The sequence below is a fragment of the Chinchilla lanigera genome, unplaced genomic scaffold, assembly GCF_000276665.1.
Source record: "Chinchilla lanigera isolate Chin_1 unplaced genomic scaffold, ChiLan1.0 scaffold00067, whole genome shotgun sequence".
NCBI classification, from domain to species: domain Eukaryota; kingdom Metazoa; phylum Chordata; class Mammalia; order Rodentia; family Chinchillidae; genus Chinchilla; species Chinchilla lanigera.
The window spans coordinates 901139-917791 of record NW_004955468.1 but is presented as its reverse complement, the minus strand read 5'-3'; the positions used below and the strand labels follow the sequence as shown (position 1 = coordinate 917791).

The 16653-nt window shown below is 45.4% G+C and overlaps 1 protein-coding gene across 1 annotated transcript in view; it reads left to right on the top strand.

The window, feature by feature from the left end:
* Positions 1-16653, top strand: part of Ryr1 (ryanodine receptor 1 (skeletal)) — a gene marked incomplete in the record, with an annotated part of 120312 nt that overhangs the window by 82327 nt on the left and 21332 nt on the right. Inside the window, 5 exon segments of the mRNA XM_013522408.1 lie at positions 2777-2865; positions 2963-3091; positions 3177-3281; positions 5919-6000; positions 9690-9877. Coding sequence (XP_013377862.1) covers positions 2777-2865; positions 2963-3091; positions 3177-3281; positions 5919-6000; positions 9690-9877 — 593 coding nt within the window.

Sequence of the window (16653 nt, the reverse complement as noted above, 5' to 3'; positions counted from 1 at the left end):
TGAGACCAGGCACAGGGGGAAGCCCAGCCAGCTGGGCATAATGCAGTGACTGAGGCATCTACAGCAGCGCTAGGTGGAAGGAGAAACTTTAAGGTGGGGAAAACTTCCAAGAGCCGTGAAAGCCATCCTGTGCAACGTGACCTGCTATAAACATCCACAGGGTTCAACTGATGCCCATTTTTGTTGCCTTCATAATTAGACGCATTCATTAGTCATCTGGCAAATGTATCTATGGTAGTGCAGTACCATAGTTCTTAAACCTGCCTTGTTAAATCAGAACCGCCTGGGGCCTTGTTAAACTGTAGGTTTCAGAATGGCACCTTAGAATTTCTGACATAGACACTTTGGGTGGAGCTCAGGAATTCACACTCCTAACACATTTCCAGATGTGATGCTGCAGTCTGAGGACCCCACTTTGAGAGTCAGGGTTCTGGAGTACAGTTCTTACTGACCTTATGGCCCTCTAAGAACAGATAATGCTGTAGCCAGGGCACCTGGCTAGCATGGACAAGGCCCTGGGTTCCATCTTCAGCACCAAAAATAGATAAAGTAAATATTTTTAAAAACTGAAAGAGCTAGTGCTTAAATTGAGCACTTACTCTGAATATGCATTAAAACCTCACAGCAGCTCTGTAAAGTAGGGTCTGCTGTGATCCTCATTTACATGAGAGGAACTGAGGCATAGTCTATGCCACAGAGAGAGGTTCAATCATTTGCCTGAGGTCACAGCTAGGCATCTGCACTGCTAACTCCCGCTTATCTTGCAGATCTCAGCTGTCTGAGAAGTCTCCTCCTCCAGGGAGTCCTCCTTGACTACCTGGGCTCCCCTTGGGCTTCCCCCATCTCTGAACACTCTGCCCCGTACCCCCAGCTCCACCCCCATGAAGGATATCTATATCCGTCATTATTCTAGGACCTCTCGTGCACTGAGTAGAAAGGTCTGATGACTGCAAGCACCCACCACTCCACTTACAACTGCCTGCCGCAGAACAGTGTTCTTCAAATAGTAGAAACCAACACACTTAAGGTTTGAGGATCAGTTTAAAGCGGAGGTCCCCATCCTAACATGGGCATGAGTGGGGGTGTTCAAAGATGCAGTCGCCCAGGTTTCACCCCGAGATTCTAATTTAATTGATCTGATGTGGAGCCACAGTACTGGGGATAGTTAAACCTCTGCATGTTTGTAATGTGTAGCCAGGGTTGAGGACCACAAAGTTAGTGAGCTGCGGTCAGAATGCTTTTGTAGTTAACAGTACAGGAAAGGGAAAAAATGCCAAAATGCTTGGCACAGAGAAAGGGCTTGTGCAACTTCTGTTTCAAGTATGGTTACGATTTCAGATTGAACACATGTACTGGGCCTCAGTGTAAAATGGTTTCTCTGCTGTAGATTTTTTGTTTGTTTGTGGTTTTTTTGGTCTTTTTGAGACAGGGTCTCCCTATACAGTTCAAGCTGGCCTTGAACTCACTTTGTAGCCCAAGCTGGTCTCAAACTCACAATGATCCTCTTGCCTCAGCCTCCTGAGTGCTAGGATTACAGGTGTGCACCACCACGCCTGGCTTTTTTTTTTTTTTTTTTTAGACAGGGTCTCACAATGCAGTTCAGGCTGGTCTTGAACTCACAAGGATCCTCCTGCCTCAGCCACCTGAGTGCTGGGATTACAGGCATCTGCTGTAGATTATAGTTAGAAAAGACTTGAAAATTACTGCACAAGGATATAAACTTACAGAAGGATGTAAATGTATGTAAGAATGTGAACTCCATAAGAATATATCCAAGAGCAGGAACTTTGACACCATATCCTCTGCTAGAATTGTCCTTCACACATAATAAATACTCAATAAATTCATTGTACTAAAGAATAAGTGACAGTCTTCACTTCCTGTTAGCGTATAGTTACACTCAACTGAAAATATGTTGAATGACTGACGAATCCTTAACTTCCTGTTTTTTACAAGATGCTCAATATTGTTGTAGAAAGCAATGAATAAATGACCAGGCTTCCATCTTCCTTAGCACACAGGCAGTTGGCATTCAATAAAGATTTTTGAAAATAAATGGAGGACTTAATATCTATTTTCCCCTGCTATATAGTAGGAACTCAATAACTATTTGTTGGGGGAAAACGACAGACTAAATAATTGACCCTTCATTATATCTGAGACATAATATGCCTTCAGTAATAGTTTGTTTTATTTTATTTTATTTTATTTTTTGTTTGTTTTTGTTTTTCTTCCGGTACCAGGAATCAAACTCACAATCTTGCGCTTGCCAGGAAGGTGCTGTGCCACTGAGCAAATCCCCAGCCCCAATAGTTTATTTTATTTTATTTTGTTGGCAGTACTAGGGATTGAACTCAGGGCCTTTGGACTGAGTTACATCCCCAGCCCTTTATTTTGAGACAGGGTCTCACTAAGTTAAGTTGCCCAGGTGGGACTCAAACTTGGCATCCTCCTTCCTCAGCTTCCCAGGGTGCTGTGATTACAGCCCTGTGATGTTTTTAGGTAAATAGATAATCCCCCATTTTCTTCTGACAATAGTAAGTACTTGGTAAATATTAAATGAATTAATTATTATACACCTCTGGCATACAATAGGCACTCAATAAATACTGCATAAAGGAATGAACAAGTCTAGCAAAAAGGGTGAAGCCCTGAGCTCGATTCCTAGCACCAAAAAAATAAAAAAAATAAAAAATAAATAAAGAATAAGCCATTGCCTGCATCCTCTCCCAGCACATTAGGTGCTCAATGAATTAATGACTTTTAATTTCCTTAGATTTCCAGAACTATCTAAGGACCCAGACAGGGAACACGACCACTATTAACATCATAATCTGCACAGTGGACTACCTCCTGCGGCTGCAGGTAGGCACGTGAGGCTCTGCACGTGGGACCCGAGCCGGGGCCGGGGCGTGGGACCTCGGCTGGGCCACCTCCGCTCACCCCTGCCCCCTCCCTCCAGGAGTCCATCAGCGACTTCTACTGGTACTACTCCGGCAAGGACGTCATTGAGGAGCAGGGCAAAAGGAACTTCTCCAAGGCCATGTCGGTAGCTAAACAAGTGTTCAACAGCCTCACCGAGTACATACAGGTAGGGCTGGGCTGGGGAGAGGCAGCACGGCGGAGGAGTCCTGCACACAGGCCTTGCCGGGGCTCACTCAGCGCTCTGCCCCCAGGGCCCCTGCACTGGGAACCAGCAGAGCCTGGCGCACAGCCGCCTCTGGGACGCCGTCGTGGGATTCCTGCATGTGTTTGCCCACATGATGATGAAGCTCGCTCAGGTTTGGGCCCCTTTGTCCTTCATGCACCAGCTTCCGAGCATCCCCTAGCTGCCCAGTTTCCAAGTCTTCTGCCATTGGTTAGTTTCTGGCGTGTTCCAGACTGGTTCCCTCCTCAGGGCCAAATCCATCTTCCTTCTGGATTGGCTTTCGACATGACCCCGCCCCTTCGGCGACCAATCAGCTTGTTTCCCACTTACACAACCAGTGATTTTATGTTTTGGGCCCCACCCCTTCTGACCAGAGCTCCTCTTTGATTGGTGTTCTTTTCTCTCTAACGAGGTCATCTTAGACTCAGACCTAAGGATGGGATGGGCGCAGCTTTCTAGATCAGGGGTAGATCAGATAAATGTTGCTTCTTTATCCTGCCTGCGGCAGATGACTCCTCCCATGCCGGGCATCCATGATGTAAGGTCCCTGCAGAGGCTCAAATCCAGTCTCTAAAATCCTTGTGTTCCCCTTTTCTCTACCACCCTTGCGCTTTTGCAGCCTTATCTGCTTTGCAAACACTTCATTTGCTCTGCTTGTGTTTGGTAAACATGTTCAAGGTTCGCATATACAGTTGGATGGGCTGTACGCTGCGTAAAGGCATGACCTCTGAAGACATTCTAGACACTATGTGTGTGTGTGTTTCAGTAATTTACCAGCAGATGGCAGTAAAGTATTCTTACGTACATGTACTACAAGTTCCCAGCCGGAACTGTCTTGAGGAAAGGGACCTTTTTCTAATCTAGTGTCCTCTGACTTTTTGAAGAGTTACCTGACAGGAATTCAGTTCCTCAGTATCAGTGTAGCGGAAGTTGTGATGCTGATGTGTTCATAAAATGCTAGTGGAAATAGACTTCCAAATCTTGCAGCATTATTTCATCAGCCACGGGCCAGGTCTAGGTTAAGTGATAGAAATCCAATGCAAAATGGTGATTTAAGGGGGGAAAAGCAATCTATCAGTTTACATTACAGATCCAAGGCTTTGAATAAGGTCAGCAGAAATGTGTCTTCTCTTTGGCTTCCTTCTCAAGCAGGCTTTTCACACGAGCTGGAGAAAAAAAATGCCTCTGGCTTCTATTCACCCCACTGACAGGTGCAGAAGGAAGAGAACACCTCTTTCCTTAGAGCCACAAAAAGACCTGAGGTTTTCTCTGATATGGACTACTGTGTCAAAGCCCAACCCTGAACCAGTTATTGTAGCCAGAGAAAAGAAAGCTCTGATTGGCCAGATCTTGTCACATACCCACCCTACAACCTGGAGGTGGGGTTACCCCCAAGGGCTCTGAGGGTGAGACTGAGGACAACCAGTTGAAAATTCAAGTATTAAGAGAAGAGGGGGACTACATTATAAACAGACACAAACTTCAGATTCTTCAGATCCTGGGATATTGGAAGCTTAGAAAACAGCTCTGAGTGGGGTGCAGTGGTGCATGCCTGATATACCGGCTACTTTGCAAGGCTGAGGCAGGCGGATTGTAAGGTCACGGCCAACCTAGTGAGACTCTGTCTCAAAATTTAGAAATGAAAAGGGCTGGGGATGTAGCTCAGCACTTCCTGGGTTCAATCCCCTACATTGCAAACGAACAAACAAACAATGCAGAGCTTTGCGGCTGTGGAAAAGTGTTAGGCTCAGAATCAGCAACTCCTGGAACTAGCCTGAGGTGGATAAATGTGATGTGAAGTGGAAGGAGCCTTACATCCCATTTATCCAGTCTCCTTCCCAGCCCTTTCCTTTTCATTAGGTGGAACCATATGAAATTATTCTTTGACCCTGTGTGTGGATCAAAAATAGTCACATATTGGGCCGGGGATGTAGCTCAGTGGCACAGTGCCTGCCTGCGAAGCTTGAGGTCCTGAGTTCGAGTCCCAGGTCAAAAATAAATAAATAAATGAATGAATAAATAAATAAGTAAATAGAACTCACATATTATTGAGCATGGTAGCACATGTTGGTAATCCCAGCAATGCAGGGCCTGAGGCAGGAGGACTGTGAGTCTGAGACCAGTCTGGTCTACTTAGTGAGACCTTGTCTCAAAAGACGAAAAAAAAAATCCACTGGAAATTATATGTTCTAACCTAATAACAAATGTCATGAGGTGGAACTTTGTGCTGGAAGTTTCCATGTCTTCCATGAAGCTCTATGGCAGTGGATGCAATGTGCTGCCGTATATATTCCCCCCAGTGGCTTACCAGAGAGTGCCAGACCATCTCCCCGGCCTTCCTCCTGAGCTCGAGTCTCACTCTCCCCATCACACACCATATTCCATATACATGTGTCGAGCACCCCCTATAGGCCAGGCACGGTGCTGGACTCTTCTTGTTGTGTCTGTCCCTGTCTGCCTGTGCCTCTCTCTGCTCCGAATGTCTGCTTGCCAGGCCTCCTGGTCCTCCTTGTCTGCCAGCCCTGTGTGCTCACATCACCTGCTGGGCCAGCTTCCCCTAAGTGCCAGCCCCACCCCCACAATCTTGTCTCTCTGCTCCCTCCCTTGCTTCCGAGGAACATGTCTGGACTCGGGTCCCCTCGGAGGTAAGAAGGGAGAAGAAGGCGGTCTTAGGCCCGACTGGGTAGATGAGGAGGGCAGAAGCAGCTGGAGGTGGGGGAGGCCTCTCTGCAGAAACAAAGCCTCACACAGCTGGGGTGTGGGACCCTAGGACTCGAGCCAGATTGAGCTGTTGAAGGAGCTGCTGGATCTGCAGAAGGACATGGTGGTGATGCTGCTGTCGTTACTAGAAGGTAAACACCTGGAGGGTGGAGGTGGGGTACGAAGGTTCAGACAAGCTGGAGGGTGGCTCAGGGACCCAGGAGACCCTAACCCTCCGCCCCATCTGACATCAAGCCAGGGTCTGTGAGCTGATGAAAGCTTTGCAGCAGTGAGTTCAGCAAACACTGACTGTGGGCCAGGACCTGGCTGTGTGAATAGTGAATTACTAGTTCCCCAGAGAAATCATAATAGGATGGGTGCACTGGATAGTTTTTTATTTATTTATATACTTAATATTTATTTTAAAGGTACTGATGTAATTTATATTAATATTTAACTATGTCAGTTAGCTTTTGCTGTATAACAAATATCTCCAAGACTTAGCCAAATGAAACCATTTTCTTCACTAATTAATAAAACAATTAGGAAACAATTTTGGGGGAGGGGATTTTTGAGACAGGGTCTCATTGTACAGTTCCGGCTGCCACTGAACTCACAATGTAGCCCAGGCTGACCTTGAACTTGTGGCAATCCTCCACACCCGACTGGAAACATTAATATTAAGGAGACTGTTTTTTTGGTATCAGGAATTGAATTCAGGATCTTGTGCTTGTCAGGCAGGTGCTTGTGCCACTGAGCTATATCTCTGGCCCTTCAGGGCTTGGCTGACAGTGGTTCCTTTAATTAAAACACCTACTGATGGATATTCAAGTGGTTTCTTAAATTTTTTTTTTTTTTATATTTAGTTCTTTATGAGATGAAGTGGATTTTCATGTTTAAACACTGAAACAACCAAAATCATATTAATGTTACAGCCGGGTATGGTGGCACATGCCTGTAATCCCAGCACTCAGGAGGCTGAGGCAAGAGGATCGCTGCAAGTTTGAGGCCAACCTGGGCTACATAAGTGAGTTTAAGGCCAGCCTGAACTGCATAGGGTGAGACCTTGTCTCAAAAAGACAAAAAAAAAATTAATATTACAATCATTACTTCTAAATGAATATTAGAATGAAAAATAGTATTTAATATTTAGAATGTAGAAATATCTCAGAGAAACAGTGATAGTAGTGTGCACATGCTTGAGGTAATATCTGTATAACTTTAACAACCATAGATGTTTGTTTGTTTGTTGTTTTGTTTTGTTGTTGATACTGGGAATCAAACTCAGGAGCTTGTGCTTGCCAGGCAGGTGCTTGTGACACTGAGCTACATCCTCGGCCCTCTCACAACCATAGAAAACACTGCTTTTTGGATATATTTATACATTAATTTAAGTCAAGAATTCCACATTGCAAAATAAGTTTAGTTCAGTGCTGTGACAGTTACCCAAAGAGACGTAAACTCTGTCACTAGCTAAACATGAGAAGGTAGAATACTTACTAATTACATGGTAGCAACACAAATGGCAGTTTAAAAAAAGACAGTCCGAACAGGTGCAGAAGCACAGTAACAAAAATATGATTAGTTAAATATAGCTGTCTTATTATAGTAAACATACTACCATCAGTCTTAAAAAACCAAGGTCATTGTTTTCATTATTCTTTCTATTTTCTATAAATACAGTGGCTAATTCTTATAATTTCTCCTCATTTAATTTCCCTGTAAATAAATTTGCTGATACTGAGTCTAACATTCAAACACTTTATCATCATCATCTGAATATATTATTAATGAAAAGCCATCAAAGCTTTCAAGGCTATTAGTGGTTTTATGAAACTTAAAAGACCTAAGTTTGAGCAGGACGTGGTGGTGCACACTTGGAATCCCAGCACTCTGGAGGCTGAGGCAGGAGAATCGTTGCAGTTTGAGACCAGCCTGTGCTACAAAGTGAGCTCAAGCAAGGCCAGCCTGAACCACATAGCAAGACCTTGTCTCAAAAAGATAAAAAAAATCTAATTTTGGACATGGGTGGTGGCACATGCTTACAATCCCAGCACTTGGGAGGCTGAGGCAGCAGGATAACCCTGAGTTCAAGGCCAGCCTGAACTCTACATAGTGAGACCCTATAATAAGAATAAATAAATAAATAAATAAATAAATAAATAAATAAATAAGAGTCTCAAGCTTTCTTTAATTCAGTTTTCTGTGGTCTTCTCCTGGATTTTTTTTTTTTTTAAAAATCGCTTTTCAGTGTTTTGGCTAAGATCAAATGTAGTATCTGTTCTTACCAGTTTACTAGGGTTGCAGTTTTGCCCCAGACCTTAAATGACAGAATCTTCTGCCATCTCTGAGGAGGAATAAAGGTACACAGAAGAGTAATATGAGTTCTGTTTGGCATCAAAAAGGTTGCAATTGCCCCCCACCACCACAGGACTTACATTTTTGTGTCTTCTTTGGACCTAAACCAAGAAACACTTATTTTATTTTGCTCCTTTGGAAGGAAACAGGGTCAGCATTCCTGAGGCACAGTGGGCAGCGGGGATCACCCTCAAGTGCTTTAAAAAATATTTGGTATATCTGAAATGCACCAGTGAAATTAACAAAATAGCAAAATCAATTCTGCTATTACAATGTTGCCATGACTTAGGTCAGCTCTGCCTGCCTGGCAACCCTGAGGTCCTGAGTTTGATTCCAGGTACCAAAAATAAATAAAGAAAATAAACAATGTTTCCATGAGAAACCCTCCTGTGGTTTTTCAAGGCTTTTGGTATGTAGTCATTAGCTTCCAAAAATTAGAAGATGGATATTGATTGATTGATGGATGGATTATATTGAGGGTTGAACCCAGAGTCTTCACACTGACCTACATCCCGAAACCTTTTTTTATTTTTTGAGACAGGGTTGCCTGGTTGTGCATAAACTTGTGATCCTCTTAACTCAGCCTCCCAGACTGCTTGGGTTACACTGTTTTTGCAGCTTTTATGCAAATTTGAGATTGCATTAAAATTTAAAGATACTAAAGAGGCTGGAGCCAGTCTGTCCCCACCCTGTTGTCTTAGCTCTGCTTTCCCTCCCTGTCTAGGAGCTGCTTGGCCTCTGGACTAGTGCAGAGGTCAGGTGTCGGTGGCTGAGGTCATGTGGCTCTGGGGTCAAGTCCTCCCCCACCCCATTATTGATGGCATAAGCTGCCTGTGAGATTTTTCTCTGAGTCTCAGCTTCCTCATCTGTAGAAACAGATACTTAGCCCACTTTCCTTGCAGTGTTGTCATAGGATTGTGCTGGAGCAGCACTGCTATTTTTATTTATTTATTTATTTATTTTTTGGTGGCGCTGAGGATTACACCAAGGGCCACTCTACCACTGAGCCACATCCTAGCTGTTTTATTTTTATTTTTATTTTTATTTTTATTTTGAGGCAGGGACTCACTGAGTTGTCCAGGCAGGACTTGACCTTACAGTCCTCTTGCCTCAGCCTCCCAAAGTGCTGGGATTGTAAGCATGTGACACAGGCGTGTGTCACCGTGCCCAGCCTGTCACAGGCGTGTGTCACCGTGCCCAGCCTGTCACCACTGTCTGTGTTGGTGATTTCCCCCAGCTAGTGAGAGGAGAAAGGTGCCCAAAGGCAAAAGTCAGCAGGTTGGCAAAGAGTGCCGACAGAGATCGCACAGCGGCCCTCTGCCGGGAGGCTTTGGGAGCTGGCCAGGGAAGCACCCACCAGCACTGGGTCCTGGGGAGCCATGGGTGGCTTTGGAGCTGGAGAGAGAGACCATGCTAGAAGGGCTCCAGGAAGGGGGCTCCACCAGGCAACACAACGGGCCGCACTGATCTGGGACTCCTGCAGGGAACGTGGTGAACGGCATGATCGCCCGGCAGATGGTGGACATGCTCGTGGAGTCCTCATCCAACGTGGAGATGATCCTTAAGTTCTTCGACATGTTCCTGAAGCTCAAGGACATCGTGGGCTCCGAGGCCTTCCAGGACTATGTCACTGATCCCCGCGGCCTCATCTCCAAGAAAGATTTCCAGAAGGTGGGTGCGGGGCAGCCTCGGAGCCTAGGCTCCAGGTAGGCTTGCAAGTGTCAGCCATGCCCTTCCTGGCTGCCGTGAACAGGGTACTTTTTCACAAGGCTCAGTTTCCTTATCTGGAAAATGGGGTTAAAACAGTGGTAGGGATTGTTTGGAGGGTGAAAGGCATTAACAGAACTGTTGTTGTTATTAATAGTCATAACGTTATCCACATGGTCCAACTGATAAGCATGTACTGGGCTTCTTCTGTGTGCTGAGCTCTGTCCTGACCTCTGGGCCCAGCAAGGATCCAGACACACACAGCCCCTGCCTTCTCGGGGCTCGGAATCTAATTGAATGTAGCTGTATTCAAGTTTCATTTATTGAAGGAAGTTTTTTTTGCCAAGGATCCAACCAAGGACCAGGGATGGATCCAGGAATCATGTCTCTTTCCCCTGTAACCCTCACTGGGTTGGAGAGAAGGCCCAGAACCAGCTTCATGTGGGAGCTGGGCCCTCCTCCCTCTGCCCTTTCCCATCCCCGCTGTGCCATCCGACGTGATGCACCTGAGAAGTCACGGTCTTCCTGCGCTCCAGGTCCTCTGGGAAGTGGGGTAGGCTAATAACAGAGACTCCTCATAGCACCTTTGTGGAAGGCAGAATACCTGGAACATAATAAGTGCTCGGAACATCTTAGCAGATGCACGGCAGCGCATGCGTGCAAATCCAGAACTAAGGGAGACTGAGGCAGCAGGATTGCAAATTGGAGCCTGTCTCGTACCACATAGTGACTCACTGAGCTCCTGTTTCAAAAAGGAAAAAAAAAAAAAGGGCTGGGGAGATAGCTCAGTGGTGGAGCACCACGGGGCGGGGAGGACACTTGAGAGATGTTAGCCGCTATTATTACGCGGTTATTACCGTTATTGCTACCAGGTGTTTGTTTGCAATACAGCATTGGTGACTGAACCGGGGCCTGGTGCATGCTAGAGGACTGCTCTACCACTAAGCTCCACCCCCAGCCTTTATTCTTGCAGAGTTGCTCCCACTGGCCTCCAATCTGGGCTGCTCCTGCCTCAGTCTCCAGAGTAGCTGGGATTACAGATGTGCATTGCCACACCTGGCACCAGATGTTTTTTTGGGTGGGGCAGGATGCTGGGCCGGCACCTAGGGCTGCATGCGTGTGAAGCACACTCTACCACTGCCCCCTACCCCTGCCAGACCTTTGCTATCACCGCTGTAACTCTGTATTTGGAAAGAACTTCAGGAACATAGGCAGATTGTACAACCTGCACGTACACCTTCTGAGTACCCTGCACCCAGGTGGCCTAATTCTCTCACATTTACTCCAGCGTGATTTCTATCACCTCTAAATATTTCAGTGCGTATTTCCTGAGAACAAGTTCATTGCCTTACATAACCACAAAGCAATTATGCAAATCAGGGAACGAGCATTGACACAAAGCTGCTGTCTAACCCTCACATCTTATGCACTTCTTACTTGTTGAAGAGATTTTTTGGGGGGTCAGAATCCAGCACAGGACCGCCCTACCCCCCCCCCACCCTCCTTGGGCTCCACCTCACAGCCCAACCCTCTGGCTTCTCAAATGTCACTGCAGCTCAGTGATACAGCATTTGCCTAGAATGCAGGAGGCTCTGGGTTCCACCCCTGCACCGTGGAGAGGGAGGGAGAAAGAGAGAGACAGAGACAGACAGACAGACAGAGACAGACGGAGACAGAGATAGGAAGAAAAGAATATGTCACTATGCCTGAGCTCTTCACTTTCATGAGGAAGAGCTAATATTTATGATATTCTCCTTCTATGCCAGATCTTGTATGAAAATGAATTAGCTCAACTGATTTTAGGGGAGATTTGTTTTGTTTTGTTTTGTTTTGTTTGAGACAAGGCCTTACTATGTAGCCCCAGCTGGCCTCAAACTTTCAGTAATCCTCCTGCCTCAGCCTCCTGAGTGCTGGGATTACAGGCGTACGCCACCGTACCTAGCTAGCTCATTTGATCTTTATACCAGCCCTATGTAGTAAGAACTGCTTTGAATTTACATTGCTAAATATGTGGAAACTGAGGCACACGGTGCTGAAGTGACATGCTCAAGGTCACCCATAATCAGGCATGGTAGCACAGTAATTCCTAGCACCTTGGGAGGCTGAGGCAGGAAGATCACAACTACAAGCCCAGCCTGGGTAATTTAGTGACTTAGGGAGACTCTGTCTCAAAATAAAGGGGCTGGGGATGTAGCTCAGTGCAAAGGCCCAAGATTCAAACCCCAGGAACACAATGTCACCCAGCTACTAAGTGACAAAGCTGGAATCAGAATTCACACAGCAGAGCCCCAGCACACACTGCCCTTGCCCAGAGTCCTGTTGGTCTGGCCTGGTGAGCACTGAGGCAGGGAGCACCTCCTGGGGGCCAAGCCCTGGTGGGGAGGTTGGGGGTCGGGGAGATGCCAGAGAAGCCGTGCCCTGTGCAGGAGCTGAAGTGTCATCTGACATCATTTTTATGTTAAACGGTACGAAGCCTCCTGACCGGGCTCCCACCTCACAGGGCTTGATGCTGTGCACATAACATTATACCTCAGGAGTCACGGAACCAGTCTGCACCTTGAAAACATGCCTTTGCTTTATTTTTCAATATATAGATTTTTGTGTGTGTGTGTCTTTTTGAGACAGGGTCTCACTAAGCAGTTCAGGCTGGCCTTTGGCTCACTTTGTAACCCAGGCTGGCCTTGAACTCGCAAAGATCCTCCTGCCTCAGCCTCCCGAGTGCTGGGATTACAGGCATGCGCCACCATGCCTGGCATTTCAATATATAGTTATTTGCGTGATTCTGACAACTGAGAAGTCTCCCTCTCCCTCTTTCCCAGCCCGTCTCTCCTCCACTTTCCCTACCATAAACCCTTCCAGTAGATATTTTGGTTTGTTTTGTTTTTTTGAGACTAGGTCTCACTATGCAGGTCAGGCTGGCCTTGAGCTCACTTTGTACCCCAGGAGGGTCTCGAACTCACAATGATCCTCCTGCCTCAGCCTCCCAAGTGCTGGGATTACAAGCATGCACCACTGTGGTGGGCCTAGTAGGTTTTTAAAAATATATTACCATCCTTTTTTCATGCAAATATAAATATCCTTTTTTTCCTCCCTTCTCATGCTATAGGTTGGGTACTATGTCACTCATCTGTATTACTTAACAACATATTCTGGTGATAGGAGCTTGCTCATTCTTTTTCCCAGGTGCCTAATATTCTACTTTGTATATCTGTCAGGATTTATAGCCTATGCTCTGTTGATTGACACTTGCTTTGTTGCATGGACCATGGTATTGTAGTTGACACTGCTAATAGCCCATCTAGAGCCTTCTTCAGAACACTTATTTCCATTTTCTGGAACTCGGCAATAATACATATGCAAACACGCAGTGTCTCTGCTATAATCTGTACTCTTGTGCAGCGTACAACCCGCATGACTATGGCAACCCTGACTACAGTGTGGACTGTAAGAATTAACAGTAGCAATGGGACTTGTGGATAAAGGATAAAATAAAGCATTTGTCATCTAGACAGATATTTCCCTCCATTTCCTTTCCCTTCAGTAACGTGTGAGAGTGGCTGTTTCCCCACAGCCTGGCCGCCAGACCACATTATCAAGTCTTTGGATGTTTGCCAATCTGATAGATGAAAATTGGTACTACAGTGTAGTTTTGGTTTTGTTTTTTTTTGTTTTGTTTTGTTTTTTCCAGTACCGGGAATCGAACTCACGACCTCATGCTTGCCAGGCAGGTGCTGTGCCACTGAGCTAAATCCCCAGCCCCTACAATGTAGTTTTAACTACCATTTCTCCTATTCTGAATGCAGTTAAGCATCTCTGCATGTTATTTCTTTTGTATTACGTGTTCTGTGAACTGATTATTTCCTTCACTTGCTCATTTACTTATTTACTTGGGCTTTTTTGAGATAGAATCTTTTTTTTTTTTTTTTGGCTTTTTTCCGGCACTGGGAATTGAACTCACGACCTCCTGCTCACCAGGCAGGCACTGTGCCACTGAGCTAAATCCCCAGCCCCTCCTTGGCTTACTTCTATGTGAAAGTTGGTATCCTTCTTGATTTCTAGTTCTTTATATATTAAGCTAATTAGAACTTTGTTAGTGCTAAGAGCTGCACCCATTTTTCCTGGGTTTTTTTGTTTTTTGTTTTTTGTTTTGTTTTGGTTTTGTTTTTGTTTTTTGAGACAGGGTCTTGCTATGTAGTTCAGGCTGACCTTGAACTCACAGTGATCCTTTCTGCCTCAGCCCCCTGAGTGCTGGGATTACAGGTGTGCACAACTATGCCCAGCTCTGGTTTATCATTTTTACTTTCTTTATGGTGATATTTTGGTCATGCAGAATATTTATGTACAAATTCACTTTATTTATTTTTATTTTGTGTTTCTCAATACTGGAGACTGAACCCAGGCCCTTTGCATGTCAGACACCTACTCTGAGCTGCATCCCCCGCCCTTTTTAAACTTTGAGACAGAATCTCCCAAAGTTGCCCAGGCTGGCCTTGAACTTGCAAACCTTCTGCCTCAGCCTCCCAAATAGCTAAGATTACAAGTATGCACCACTATACCCACCTTTTAAAAATTAGCTAAAAAGCCAGGCATGGTGGTACATGCCTGTAATCTTGGCACTTGGTAGGCTGAGGCAGGAGGATCATTGTGAGTTTGAGGCCAGCCTGAACTACAAAGTGAGTTCAAGGCCAGCCTGAACTACAAAGTGAGTTCAAGACCAGCCTGAACTGCACAGCAAGACCCTGTCTCAAAAAGGCAAAAAAAATCTAAAAATTAACTTAATGATAATAATAATTAATAGGTAATACTAACTAAACATGAATACCTTCCTCTTGCTAGCAGTTCAGACCTACGGCTAAGGTTGTGGTCACTCTGGCCCCCACCCTCATCCCCGCTCCTCTCCAGCCTCTCCAAAGGCTGCCGCCTCCACGCAGAGCTGCTCTTCTGTCCGGATGTTCTCTCTGCGCCCCGTTCCTATGCAAATCTGCAGTAAAAGTACACGCGTATTGTCTCACCTCACAAGTGCTTCCTGGGTGGCAGTGTCTGTGACAGTGTACAGAGTGTGTCTCCATCGGTGAAGTCCTTCACAGGGCCCCAACAGCTCCTGCGGGTCAGAGAGCGTTTTCTGGGGGCTCAGTGGCAGAGCTCTTGCCCCAGATGTGTGAAAAACTGGGTTCAATCCCCTGCACCAAACCAAGCTTTCCGATGATTGAAGCATATGTTAGGCTACTATTTATTCCTGGTTAGTAAGTATTCTTAAGGTTTTCAGGGTTGTTTTTTTTACCTGCAAATATTTTTCTTTGTAACTCTGAATTAGACGACTTTTATTATTTTGTGGGTACCGGGATCAAACTCAGGACCTTGCACTTGCCGAACAGGCACTGCACTGCTGAGCTATAGCCCCAGCTAGAAGACTTCTTTTTAAGGGCTGAGGATGTGCTGGTAGAGCACTTGTCTCTACCATGCACAAGGTCCTGGGTCAATGCCCAGTAACAAAAAGAAAAAGAAAACTTGTTCGTTTGTTTGTTTACTGTGATACAGGCTTTGAACCGAGGGCCTTCACATGGAGCTACATCCCCAACCTTTTAAAAATTTTTCTATTTTGAAACAGAGACTTGCTAAGTTGCAAAGTTGCCCAGATTGGGCTCAAACTCATGATCTTCCTGCCTCAGCCTCCCAGGAGTGCTGGGATTATAAACCTGAGCCTCCATACCTAGCTATGGCTTCCTTTTTTATTGAAAGCATTTTCACTGAAATATAATTTATATTCCATAGTCACCCATGTAAAAATGTACAATTCAATGGCATTTAGTGTGTTTGCAGAGTTGTGTAACCACTACTACAGTCTAATTTTGGAATATTTTAATCACTCCAAAAAAGAACCATAACAGGCCAGGCATGGTGGCACATGCCTGTAATCCCAGCATTCGGGAGGCTGAGGCAGGAGGATTATTGTGAGTTCAAGGCCAGCCTGGGGAACAAAGCGAGCTCAAGACCAGCCTGAACTGCATAGCGAGATCCTGTCTCAAAAAGACAAACAAAACAAAACAAAACAAAACAAAAAAAGAACCATCATAGCCTTCAGCAGTCACTTCCCATTCTCCTGCCCCAGCCCTGGAACCACCCTTCTGCTTTCTATGTCTATGAATTCGTCTGTCCTGGACCCGTCACATCTACACTAACGCGGTATGTGTGGTCTCACATGACTTTTCTTGCATTCCACAGACCTCAGTGCTGTTATCACACCTAACCCAAAACAAAGCAACAAAAATAAAACAAGAAGTATCCACCATTCTCTAAGTCATGAAATACCTAGACAATATTCAAACGTTCAACTGTCACATGGTCATTTTTTGCAGTTTCTTTGAATCAGGATCCAAAGTCCACTCCTTGCAGTGAGTGGATGTTTCCTTAAATACCCTTTAACCTACTGCTTTCCTCTGTCACTTTTTCTTTCTCTGTCCTTGCAGTTTATCTTCTGACCTCATAGAGCAGCGCTGCCCAGCAGAAACACAGGATGAGCACCATGTATCATTTGAAATGCTCTAGTAAGTCGGGCCTGGTGGTGCACGCCTGTAATCCCGGAACTTGGGAGGCTGAGGCAGGAGGATCGTTGAGAGTTCAAGGCCAGCCTGGGCTACAAAGTGAGTTCAAGACCAGCTTGAACTGCATAATGAGACCCTGTCTCAAAAAGACAAACAAACAAACAAAAATGCTCTAGTAGCCACATTTTTTTTTTTTTT